This window comes from Idiotropiscis lumnitzeri, chromosome 12 (assembly GCF_059441095.1).
Source record: "Idiotropiscis lumnitzeri isolate Australia: NSW breed Sydney's pygmy pipehorse chromosome 12, RoL_Ilum_1.0, whole genome shotgun sequence".
Classification (NCBI taxonomy): Eukaryota; Metazoa; Chordata; class Actinopteri; order Syngnathiformes; family Syngnathidae; genus Idiotropiscis; species Idiotropiscis lumnitzeri.
Window position 1 is genome coordinate 18,544,747 of NC_142402.1, and position 13,009 is coordinate 18,557,755.

Sequence of the window (13,009 nt, forward strand, 5' to 3'; positions counted from 1 at the left end):
CAGCAATCGTCAAAATTTAAACCTTTCTAATATTGACGATGGCAAGTTCAAAAAGTTTGGCCGAGTTACGGATTCCGTGATTGTTCGAAGAAATGAAACCAGACCTGATCAGAAAGCGAACTGCAGCTTGTGACATGACAAGCCTGTGAATATTTTCATAAACGATTGCAACTGGGCTGCTCTGATTGTCTTCGAACATGTTTCGCCTCTCATCCCAACGGGCTTCATCAGTTCAAGCAACAAGGCTTGGCTTGGACTGCGCCAGAATGAATTGGTGTGGAAAGACAAACTATTGTTCCAAGTTGGAGGCGCCAGATCATTGCCATTTGATCATTTGAATCTGGTGTGGTCGAGGAGGGAAACATCTAAAACACTCCGGTCCTCGAGGACAACTACCCTGCGTGTTTTAGGTGTTTACCTCCCAACAGATTAAAACGATCCGATCATTTTAAACTGGTGTTTTGGAGGAGGGAAACATCTAAAACACTCCGGTCCTCGAGGACCACCACCCTGCATTTTTTGGATGTTTCCCTCCTCCTACAGACCTGATTCAAATGATTCTTCACAAGCCGATCCTTTGAATTAGGTCTGTTGGAGGGTGAGGAAACGGCTAAAACATGGATGATAGCTGCCCTCGAGGACCAGAGTTTTCCACCACTGACCTGATTCATAGTCTTGAATTCGTTTTGTTTACTAATAATCAGAATCATCTTTATTGGAAAAGTATGTTTAAAAAAAAAAAACACCCAAGGGATTTGTCTCCGATAGTTTGAGCCAGTCTAGTATTACAGAAATCAAGTCAGGATAACAAAATTAACATTTAGGACGGTACAGATGGAAGGGTACAATTAGTGCCAGTGGAGACGTTTTGCTTTTGTCGGGAAAATGTTCCTTCTGGACCCAACGCTAACCCGTCTTGTGACGTTTGTGATTGCAGGCGTGCAACGAGTTCACCACCCACGTGATGAACCTTCTGCGGGAGCAATCCCGAACGCGACCCATCTCGCCCAAAGAGATCGAGCGCATGGTCAGCATCATCCACCGCAAGTTCAGCTCCATCCAGATGCAGCTCAAGCAGAGCACCTGCGAAGCCGTCATGATCCTGCGCTCGCGCTTCCTCGACGCCAGGTCCGCCCTCACATCTTGGCCTTATTATTATTATTATTATAATAACTTAATGTGATGTGATTAATGTGAAAAAAATATTTTTCATATCAGATTTTTCCCCATAATAAATTCATTTTGTGTCACAATGGCTTCAACTGGGACAAAAGCATCACTGCCGTTAACATGGCAACGCCTTTTGGTTCATCTTCAATTGTTTATATACTGTAATGAAAGTAAAATAGAATTATTGGTCCTTCACTTTGTTTTTGTTACAACAGAGTCAGACACAGAATTGTAATTCAATTTTTATTTATTTTTTTGCTGCTCCAGGCGGAAGAGGAGGAACTTCAACAAACAAGCGACAGAGATCCTAAACGAGTATTTTTACTCCCATCTCAGTAACCCTTATCCAAGTGAAGAGGCCAAAGAAGAGTTGGCCAAGAAATGCAGCATCACAGTGTCACAGGTGACCACAATTTCATTTTGTTTTGCAAATCAATGCACATTTTTTTATGCAATATTTCCCTCTGTGTAGTGAATTGGACTATTAATATAAATTTTTCCATAATTGTATTTCATTAAGATGCACCTGTATGTTTATATTGTGTCTACAGTATATACCATATTTTCCGGACTATAAGCCGCTAGTTTTTTTTCCCTAGATTTTGAACCGGGCCGCTTTTCTGTGAATTTTCTTTGACCAGTAGGGGTCGCTCTATAGTTCAATGTAATTGCTAAAAAATAAGTATGGTGTCTACTAGTGATGTGAAAATGAAGCTTGAAATTTGCTTCATGAACCAGTTGTTGTATTTTTCAGTCCTCTAGATGGCACTGTTGGTTTCAATAAAGGGTTTAAAAAAATGAGCTTTCGGCCGATGTTGAACAGAGAGTGCCCTCTACAGGAGTCCAAGAATACTACAACTGGTTCATGAAGCAGATTTGAAGCTTCGTTTACCCTTCACTAGTGTCTGCTATCTACTGGTGTAGTGTTGTCAAAGTCAGTGAAAAGTTCCTTAAAACAACAGATCAAGTGATGGTTGAAGTCTTGAGACATTTGCAAAAACTGTACAATCCATTTGAGGAAAAATAAGATTTGTAGCTCCATAGCGAACAAAGTGGTCCGTTTACACGTTGGTCTGTCTTTCCAGTGCAGACTAACACTGATGTCGATCCTGCCAAACTGTGTTCTAATCCAACCACTGTGTCTTGTGTGTGTGTGTGTGTGTGTGTCCTCGGGGGGGGGGAAAAAAAAAAAAAAGGTCTCCAACTGGTTTGGAAACAAGAGAATCCGCTACAAGAAAAACATTGGCAAATTCCAGGAGGAGGCCAACATGTACGCGGCGAGGACCGCGGTCAATGCCACCAGTGTGTCTGCGCACGGCAGCCAGGCCAACTCGCCGTCCACTCCCAATTCAGCAGGTGAGGCGGCGCAAAGCACTTGGCAACAAGTTTTTTTTTTTTTAGCTTTCACTCCAACTGCCGCAGACGTTTGCATAAGCTCTTAAAGTCTGATTGTGTTCTCCGGCGCTTGCTTTTTATTTGGATTTTTCTTAAACTAACCCAATAGGTGCTGTTACGGTATCCCTTGCCTTTCTTTATTCCCCCCCCCCCCCCCCCAGCCTGCCATCTGACACTCATTTTCTTCTCTCCTCTCTCCATTATTGACCCTTTTGCTCTTAATTCTTCCTGCCTCTTGTCCGGTTGACCTTGTGCACGCCATTAAGCCGCTGAAAGGGCAAGCCGAGTCTTTTGTCATAAAGAGACTTTCGCCGCAGTATTGGATTAGGACCGGGTGTTGAAATCAAGTTACGCCCTGGTCTCTTTACATCTGGGCAGCTGAGCGCCATTAAAGGCCCAACGTCGTTCTTTGGGTCTTCCTGCAGATCAATTATTGCTTCCTTAATGAAATACTCGCCGCGTGCACAACAAGCCGTGATAGAATCCATGAGGCCCGTTTTAACTGGACTTAAGCAGTTTTCGGATCATTATCTGTCTTGCGTCTCTTGAGTTATGCTTGAGATGTTTTCACGCGGGCCCGCTGTGTCTGCTGCCCTCCTTCGCTAAGCCACCTAATGCACTTTTGCTTCCGCATGATCTTTGAAACTGCTTTTTCTGTCCCTTTCCTTGCTCTTCTTTTCCTCTTCTGCATCTGTCGTGCTCTCAGGTTCTGCTGGTTCCTTTAACATGTCAAACTCCGGAGACTTGTTCATGAGTGTGCAGTCCCTCAATGGGGACTCGTACCAAGGGGGGCAGGTTGGGGCCAACATACAATCCCAGGTAGGCGCCTCTCCAGTTTGAAAAGTGAACGAAACGACTCATCTAACTTTAGAAGCGGTATTATGTACTCGCGTAATTACAAGTTTGTGGACTGTATACAGTAGCTGTATTTGATGTGGATGTGTTTTTTTTAAATATATTTGTGATGAGTTTTTACTATACAACACTTAACTTGAATCTTGCATACAAGAAAGAAATATACAAAATTTAAAAAGAAAACTAATACCAATAAAAACTTTTTTGAAAAAAACTAAAACTAATAAAAAATAGCAAATCCACTGTGAAAGCTAATTAAAACTAACAAAGTGGAAAAAATGAAACTCCAAAATAAAAGAAAACATGTTTTAAAAAAAAATAAAACTAATACTAATAAAAACATTTTTTTTAAAAAACTAGTAAAAACCAACAAATCCACTCTGAAAAATAATTAAAAATAATAAAATGTAAAAAATAAACCTCCAAAATAAAATAGATATTTTTTTTAAAAACTAAAACTAATACTAATAAAAACATTTTTGATAAAAAATAGTAAAAACTAACAAATCCACTCTGAAAACTAATTTAAAAAAAAAAAAAAAACCACAAACCCAAATAAAAACTAACTACAATGAAAATTCCAAAACGCTGACCTTGAAGGTCAACGCGCTCAACCAAAGTTGAACTGGAAATTGAACACAATGGCCCGACCTCCACCAAGGCACGGAGGTCGCACTCGGCCTCGAGCACTCCGTTAACACACTGGCTATTGTCAAGGCGCCGTTGAGTAGACGACGGTGGACAGTTCTGGAAGTGGCGCAACACTCATCAACACCCCTGACACGTGTAGCGTAGCGTAGCGTTGCGTAGCATAGCCAGCGGTGTAGCACGCCTGTGCGACCTTGCCCCAGTGGACGCAGATGTCCGGCGCCGCGGTCAAGAGTGTTACAAGTCTTCACCGGGAACTGAGGAAACACCACCCGTGGTGATTTTCTCGTTTGGTTTCAGTGCTTTTGGCAGCATTCCTCAACCCATCCAGCAACCTACACACGCACACACACACTCCCACACACACGCGCACACACTTTTCTATTCAAATCAGCTCGAGAAACACCCGAGGTTGAGCATGAATATGCAAATGTGACAACTCTTAAAGGGGTAAAGTGGTCTTCGGGGTTGGCCCCTCACCATCCAACCTCGCATTCCACCTAATGGATTATTTTTACGACTATGTCAGGACTGCTCTGTGCAATTCTGCTAGAGGAAGATGGGGGCGGGGGGGGGGGGGGAGTTTAACTAAATGAGCCTTGAGTAGAGTCATTTGTAGTGGAACCCAAATGGCAGGTGTGCTTTTTCAAGCATAACCTGGCTGCCAGCACTGCCAAAAGCTGCAAAGTAGCTCCCAGTGAACACGGAAAATGGCTGTTTTCCAGGAGAAAAAAAATCTTCAACTAAATACGTATTCATCACAGTGATTGCAGCCAAATGCACTATCATGTAAAAGTTCATCAAGGATGAAGAAAATCAATAATTCTTTCTTGTCACGACAAGTGCTTCTCAATTATTTCTTTGTTATGCAACCCCGGGAAAAAAATATAGAAATGTTTTTTTCCCACCCAACTCTCCCAGGTGACTATAATTAGTATCATTTGTCTGTAAAATTCATATAAGTACTCTACTGCATGGGACAATGTGAGCGCCATTGCCTCCTACTGTCGTGAACATGTAATTACACTTTTATACGGTGCAAAAAAAAAAATTAATTTCACATGCACCCACCCTGGCATTGCACCGTGCGCCGCTATTTGAAAAAGAGACAAATACAGGCAACATCTAGGCTAACTTCAAAACAAAAGCTTACAAATAAGTCATTGACGGCAATGCAAAATAATCTTAAATTATGCTTTTATTTTGGAAGTCGGTCCGCGTGGTGGTGTGACGGCTAGCTTGACTTACAGATACCTTCTGATCATTTTTCGCTTACTTTATCACACTTTTAATTCCATTTCGTCGTTGCTATCAATATCAAGTTCAACACAACGCCGTCATGAAATCATTTTCACTCGCTGATTTAGGACATTAAGAAGCCACAAGATAATAAGGCCGCCATGTTATAAGTAAGTGACAATTGATAGCTCGCAAGACGTGTGGTGCATTCAAATGCAGTGGGACATTTAATACGCAAACAGAAAAAAAAAAATTTTGTAGATTTTTTTATATATATTATGTGATTAACTATTAATTATTTATGAATTAATTAATTTGATGATGTACTGTTACCCACCAGCGGTCCTAGTTGTGTTTTTTTCCCCCGCTTAAGTCACTGGCCCTGGTCTCGCATTATGTACGTAGATATTAATATTGGCATCCTAAGCGCATTCATAATTTCTCTCCTTATCATATCTTGTCCTTTTCTTGTTATCAAACGCGTACACTTCTTGTGTCCTGTTTACGCTAGCCTTTCACTATCGGACTGACCTTTCCTGCTGCACGCCACTCTTTGTTACCCGCACCTTTTGTCTGACCTGGGCTTTTATCCTGTGTCCCCCCCCCCCTCAACCCACTCCCACCCTCTGCCATTGTTCCAGGTGGATACCCTTCGCCATGTTATCAGCCAGACCGGCGGATACAGTGACAGCCTCGCCGCCAGCCAGATGTACAGTCCACAGGGCATCAACGTAAGTACGCCCGCAATGGAAAGATGGCGCATGCGTGCTTCCACCACACTCGGTTTGTTTCAGTTGGGCTGCTGGCCAGCCAGTCGACCCCCACTCCTCCCTACCCCCCATTCGCTCCGGCCGTGCCCTGGGTGGCAGGCAATGAGGCAGCTAGCGGCCTGAATTCGCTGGACACGCTCCGAGTCTGTCGGGGGATATTAGCGTTAGCGCGGCACCTGCAGTGGACAGGAACAAGGACACAGGTGTCATCCGAGCACAACAACACTCTTCTACCTTGTGAACCGTAGTTAAACCCCCCCACACCTTCTCTCGCGCTTCACCTGAAGAGGCTTTGCAATTGCTAATTATCCGTGCCAAGGTTTTCTGTTTGTTGATGAGAATAAATTACAAGCTAGTTCCTGTACGATTGCCACAAAACTTTGTTGAGGTGATGAGGATGGCCCGAGAATGTATTTGAAGACATTAGACTGGATTTAATTCAATTGATAATACAGCTGCTTGACTGGGCAATGAACACTCAGGAAAAAAATGAAAAAAAGAAAGCATCGTTTTTAACCTGGATTTAAAATCATTTACACTTGGGCCAGTTCTGTTGGCAGCTTAATCCATTTGTGTGCAGCATAACAACTAAATGCTTCTGCCCCTTGTTTGCTTTCAATTCTGCTTTCGACTCTTTGTCTGCTGACCTCAGAATCCGACTTGGTTTATGAAAGGTCTCAGACTATCTAAGGTCCAAATAGACAGATGCTAAAGAATTACAGCACTCGCTTTTGTGGGGGGGTAGCCTGTCAGGTTTCCGTTGCCATGACGACCGGGCCGAGACAAGCGCCTGGGCATGGCTCCTGAGTGCTTCGAACTTAAATTGTCTCAATTCGGCAATTCAGCACAATTTCCTACCAGATCCCTTTTCAGGAATAAAGTAACAACAAAATATTTTGTGGCTTGATGTTTCATTTCATTCTTGATTTTTGGGCACTGCAGAGACCCACTTTTTGTATGTAAAAAGTAAATTTCCCATAATATATCCCCTTTAAATAAACAGTCTTTGTCTTTGTCTTTTTAAGTGAGAACAATAAGCTTTTGTCGGTCTTGGAGCTGGGAAGGGCCGGGCGGGCCAGGCCAGGCATGGCGGCGGCGGCGGCACTGGAGGCGGTGTGTTAACATGTATATCCACAGCGACAGGCGGCGCAGCGCTGAACAGAATCAATACGACAGTCGCGGGGACAGAGGGAGCGGGGCTTTGGGCTAACAGTCCAAGCACATTGGCCCGATCATTCATCTACACAAACAGCCACAATGACAAGGCTGCAACAGCCCTCGCGCGCGCTATAATAAGAACATCCACGCATGGAGATGACGGCAAACGTGCAACAGGCTCAACCGGGGTGTCCCGAGCCCGAGTCTCGCTTCCCCTCACTGCAATTATTGACCCATCATTGCAATAAAAGCAGACGTCCTTCTTTGGAAATATGCGAAAGTGAAGCTAACTAGCAGTGGCTTTGGATGTGGAGAAATTGTATTGAAAGATGGATCAAAGGCCACACAGTTCTTGTTTTATTGTATCACAAAAACAAGGCATCTAATTTGTCCTGAATATACATAGAAGATACATATGCAAGCTTTTTTTTAAATTTTTTTTTTTTTTCAAAGCGCCTGAAGGTGGTTTTTAAAATCTAAACAAGGATGTTAGTTGGAGATGACATATCATGTCCTTGTTCATTTCATGTTACGCGACGTGAGCCAAAAGCAAAACAGGCAGCCGCCGTATTTTATTTATTTTAACACAAGTCCGGATGAAATAATACCATCATGTAAAATTTCAGAACCAACCACTCCACATTCATGAGTTTTATATTTTACCGATGTTGTTTTATTTTTTTTCCTCAAATTTTGTATTCTTCTGGAATTTATGCAAAATATATTATTAAGTCACTATATGTCATATTCACTTAACTTGAATCAAACTATGCATATATATATATATATATATATATATATATATATAAATATAAATAAAAATATATATATACATACGCACACACACACAAATGTCTAATTTTATTTTATCCAAATCGTGCCGCAATTAAAAAGATATATTATTTAAAAATATTAGGCATGATTCACTTAGCAAGCATGAAAATTTGGAAAGAGAAAAAAAGTAGCTTGAACATCGATATTATTTCATTGGAATTCACAATGACAACAATTCTGCCTTGCATTGTCTTCCACTGGGTTTATTCTCCCACGGAACCGCATGAATGTCATTTCATCCTATTTATGGGCCCAATCGTTTTGTTTAAAAGACCAGAAACTTTGTGCTGTATTGTGAAGGTGAATGTGGCCATTTCTCGCGTTTCCAAATGCGAACGCATGATGACTGGCCGAATTGTGAACGAGGATGCTTGCACTGTTAGTTCACGTTCTCCTCCTTCATCCTTGAACAACGATTGTTCCCCTCGCAAATTGCTGGTGGGCGTCGTCGCCTCGCTCCGAGAAAGCCAAGAAATGTTTTGTCCCTCCCGTTTGTTGTTGTTTTTTTTGGGGGGTTTTTTTTTGCCTCCCCGCTCGCTTTTGAATGACATGACAGACAGCCTGTACGCTAAATAACAGGCTTTGGGAAATAAGCGGCGGCTGAAAAGCACGCTCCCATTTTCACTTAATAGTTGAAATTGCAATTGATGTCACTAATGGTCCTGAGTCAACCTTTGAGGGGACTTTGATAGAGATTTTTTTTTTTTATTGCTGCCAGAATGTATATTTTCATTCTGACGTTTATGAATGTGTGTGCGTATCTTTTGGTTTCAGCCCTTCAGTTATTTTCAAATGACACCCAGGGATTATTGGCACAGGGCTATTTTTAATGAAGATCTTTTTAAATGGTGCATGTGTTCGCGTGTGTGTGTGTAAAAAAAGTGTAAAAACTGAGCGAGATGCTGTTTGTCTTTTGATGCTATTTTCTATGGGGATATTTTATTTTATGTATTGCATGAATTTTTATCATTTTTTTTCCTTGTTGCCACTAAGGAGGAAATTGTGTAGGGATTTTTTAAATTCATTTTATGTAGGTAGCTTGATGTTTTTTTTCTTATTTTTGGTTTTTTTTATTTTATTTCATATTGGATGTATAATAGATATTTTCATATTCATTTGACTGCATATAGTGATTGTGTAGTATCAGCGTAATTATTATTTTGATATTTTAAACTTTTGATAGATTTGTTATTATTTTATGTATATTATTTTTTTTTAAATTGTTAAATATTTTTCTCATATTTTAAATAATGCTGCCGACCCTTGTGAGGATAAGCGATTCGGAAAATGGATCGGTGGATTTGTATAATTGAATTCACATTTTATATTATTATTTTTAAGTCTTACTTAATAGCAGCTGAAGGATTTTTTTTTTTTTTTTTTATTTTTTTTAAATGACAGATCCAATTGCTGTGATGCTGTCAATATGCTGCTCACAGTGACAAGGGGTCAATTTTTTGGCCCAGTCTCTGGCGATTACGATGATACGCAGGGTGGTATTAACGAGCAATATCCCCCGCAGGTCCTCGTTCAGCACTCTTTGCTCTGATGTTAAAAGCTCTCCTGCCTTTTTGTTTCCAGACGAACGGCGGCTGGCAAGATGCTCCGACCCCTTCATCAGTGACATCACCCACGGAAGGACCCGGAAGCGTTCATTCGGACACCTCCAACTGAATCCGTCCACCAGGCCGCCGTCACCTGTATAAAAAAAAAAAAAAAAAAAAAAAAAAAAAGCAGAACTGACCTTCACAGTATTAAAAACAAAGGAGTTCACTATGCCGCTGCGTGCAGAGGTACAGTGGAAAAGCCGAAACGAGAGAGAAAAAAAAATAAAACAAAAGAAGAAAAAAAAACAATGGTATTTCCTCTGCTTGTAACCTTGGACATTTGGGATACAAACAATGAAATTGGAAAAGAAATCAGCCGAGAGGTTTGTACAGCGTTCACACACGTTCTCTTCTATTTGATTCCGAGGGCTGGGCTTACTTCTGATTCAACCGTTTCCACTTCCAGCGCAGCCAACGCTAAAGTAAATAAACCCGAGCGTTGGTTGCTTTTAGTCGTCGTTCTACCTCTCAGCCACTCCAAGAAGAAAGTAGAAAAAACGTCCGTGACCGGAATTTGTTTTGTAAAAAGTTGTCTTTGCGAGCAAGAGGCACATCTTCTTACTTATTCTACATTTTGTTGTCTCTCACCTATTCTATTCTATGGTACGCCATTTTAGACTAATATTGCTCAGTTGTTTACAATGTGTGCTTGATCCAAGTATGTCCATCCTCCTCCTCCTCCTCCTCCCCTCTTGGCCCCCCCGCCTGTGTCTCCGGCGTCTTTGAACCCAGTTTGTGTCGGGACATGCCCACCTCTAAGGTAACCCTGTGAAGTATGTTATCTGTAAAACAATAAAGAAATACTTGTCATCACATCCGACCAGCTTGACATCATTCATTTGGCTGGAGGGGGACCGCGTTCGATCGACTTTGGTGCTACGTCGACGGGCGACATTCCAGGAATTTAGAATAATATGTTTCCGACAAAAGCGACCGTGTTATTTTAGTTGAAAATAATTGAAAAAAAAAATTTTCGTTTACGAAATAAAATTAAAAAAATTGCTTTTTAAAAAAAAAAATAAAGATTCAAACTACATTTTCCGCTCATAAAACTTGAACTAATAATCGCGAAAGCGCCTTGTTTTTGGCAATTAATTTATTACATGAGATCTTGCGGCGGTTGATTTTAAATGGAATTTTAAACAGATTTATTTCGATATGATGACATCCACCGCTTTTTAATCGATTTAAACGGGGAAGTCATTATGCTAATGCGGTTGTACACATGCACTGCGTAGCTTCATCCAAAGATGCTCGCCATGAAAGGCTCAACTTGCCGAGGACACGTTAGTGTAAAAAAAAAAAAATAAATAAATACTTATACAGAATATCACCCGGTTTTGTTCATTTAGGTCCTCGTCCGGGTTGTTTGTTTACGTCACTTCAGTATGCAGTCGGTGCAAAATCAGATTGATTTTCTTTCCGTTTCAAAACAGGCAAGAACGTTATGTAATTTCGCACAACACTTTTTTTTTTTCCATTGTGGCCTTTTTAGGCTTTTGTTTTCCTTTGTTTGTTTTATTTTTTTTTTTAATTGTTATGCTTCATATAGACTCTTACTTTTTCTTCTCGTAAACTAACAAGCATTGTGTTGACTTGCTTTGTCCAAAAGGCTTGTGGGCACATTCAAAACGATGACAAGATCCCGCAATGCATCGTACATCAGCATAATGTGTACATTATGAAAGAGTCCTTTTGTAAAACGTGTTCAATTGCAGCCTCACAAAAACAGGAAGTGCGCCAAGGTTACACACTGCAAGTCGACGTCCTCCTTTCATGGCTGAGCATCTCGCTCCTCGTAATTACTCCTGTCTGACTTAATGGCACACATTAGACTCTCTGACAAAAAAAAAAAAAAAAAAGAAATCTGCTGGCTTTTTTAAGGAAGCTTTTAGAGTTTCAATTTGCATATTTTTCTGTTTACTTTTCAACATACATGACTAACGTGACGTTGAAAAGAATTTGAGGACAAATTTGGTCTTTTCTTTCTCCTTGATCAGCAAAAAATAAGTTGGGTGAACAGGGTGAAAAGTACTTTTGTTGTTTTTGATTGTTTGTCTATTTCATTTTTCTTTCATTTATCACAGTATATCCAAACATTGGTCTATTTTACTTTTTTTTTTAAATTTGATATATACATTTATTTATTTTTATATATATATATATTTTATTTATATATATGACGTTTCAGAAAAATGTATTCGACCTGTTGCTGAACGTAACCCTTAATTCATAAATATTACTAAACATATTACTACATATTACTATGAAGACCTGAAAAAAAATTAAGGCAGATTTAGAATATGCATAAAATTTTATTCTAGAAAAGTTTACTTGCATCTCTGATTAAAAAAAATAATAATTTGTTGGCCGATGTTATCGGTACACGTGTACCTCTTTTTAACTGGTCACAATTTCTCCTTCTCTACAGATACCCACCACTTGGACATGTTTGAATTTTGTTGCCAAGATTCATGCATTTTTTTCATGAGTTAATTAATATGAGTAAAAAAAAAAACTGGATACTCACCTTTTATCTGGATTTGCACTACAATTTCACAAGATTCTTGTCCGCCCCTCCACAGGATGTCATGTTAATCCATTTGGTCGTTATGTGTGCAATCCTGCCAACAAACACACAAACAAACAGTGATGAAACCACAATAACAAGAACACGGCACAATAATGGCCCCATCCATGCCAGATTGTCCCCTGAAATCCTCCACACAACAGTGCTGACATTATCGGCCAGGACAGTCGCATGTCCGACAGAATTACTTTCAGCGCAAGTGAATATTCATAATTGGCCCGGCGACGGGGTGAGGGGAGAAGGTAGCAGTTGGCGCTGAAGTCTGCAGACGGTCACAGGCCTTGACTGCTGAGTGAGTGTGAAATGCCAGAGCCAGACTGCTGGCTCGCGCCCTGAGGGGGGCCGAAGAAGGCCGCCCGCCTGCCCGCCCGCGACGACGACGCGGGCATCAAAAGCAATGTGACAAGGCCCCGTCCCAACCCGTCTCCTGGCCTCTGTGCGATGTGACTCGCCGCAAAGACACACAGCTTTTGTGTGGCTCCTCATCATTATCGGCCCTCACCCAAAAAGACAAACGCATTTGTACAAGTGGAGCTTGTATTGTACTTGTTGCCTTTACTTACAGTAAACAAAGTAATCCCCCCCGCCCCGGAATACCCCTGCAATTATGGAGGACCAAAACTGCCATAGTCATAAATAAAGAAAGGGAAAATAAAAACAAATGTAAAAATATATCCTTGAAAAAAAATAAGAAATGTAATTCTATTGATATTTAACTGTATTTCTATATTTATTTTTGTATT

The 13,009-nt window shown here is 40.7% G+C and overlaps 1 protein-coding gene across 2 annotated transcripts in view; it reads left to right on the forward strand.

The window, feature by feature from the left end:
• LOC148326359 (pre-B-cell leukemia transcription factor 1) overlaps positions 1-10,489 on the forward strand; it is a 58,142-nt gene extending 47,653 nt beyond the window's left edge. Inside the window, exons 4-9 of one of the 2 annotated variants that reach the window (XM_088312168.1) lie at positions 938-1,128; positions 1,438-1,573; positions 2,367-2,526; positions 3,272-3,384; positions 5,949-6,038; positions 9,651-10,489. In XM_088312168.1, the coding sequence (XP_088168294.1) occupies positions 938-1,128; positions 1,438-1,573; positions 2,367-2,526; positions 3,272-3,384; positions 5,949-6,038; positions 9,651-9,743 (783 nt within the window). In that variant the 3' untranslated portion in view covers positions 9,744-10,489. The remainder of the gene's footprint in view (positions 1-937; positions 1,129-1,437; positions 1,574-2,366; positions 2,527-3,271; positions 3,385-5,948; positions 6,039-9,650) is intronic. The other variant, XM_088312169.1, reaches the window with a different exon arrangement.
• Positions 10,490-13,009: the final 2,520 nt, after the last annotated feature.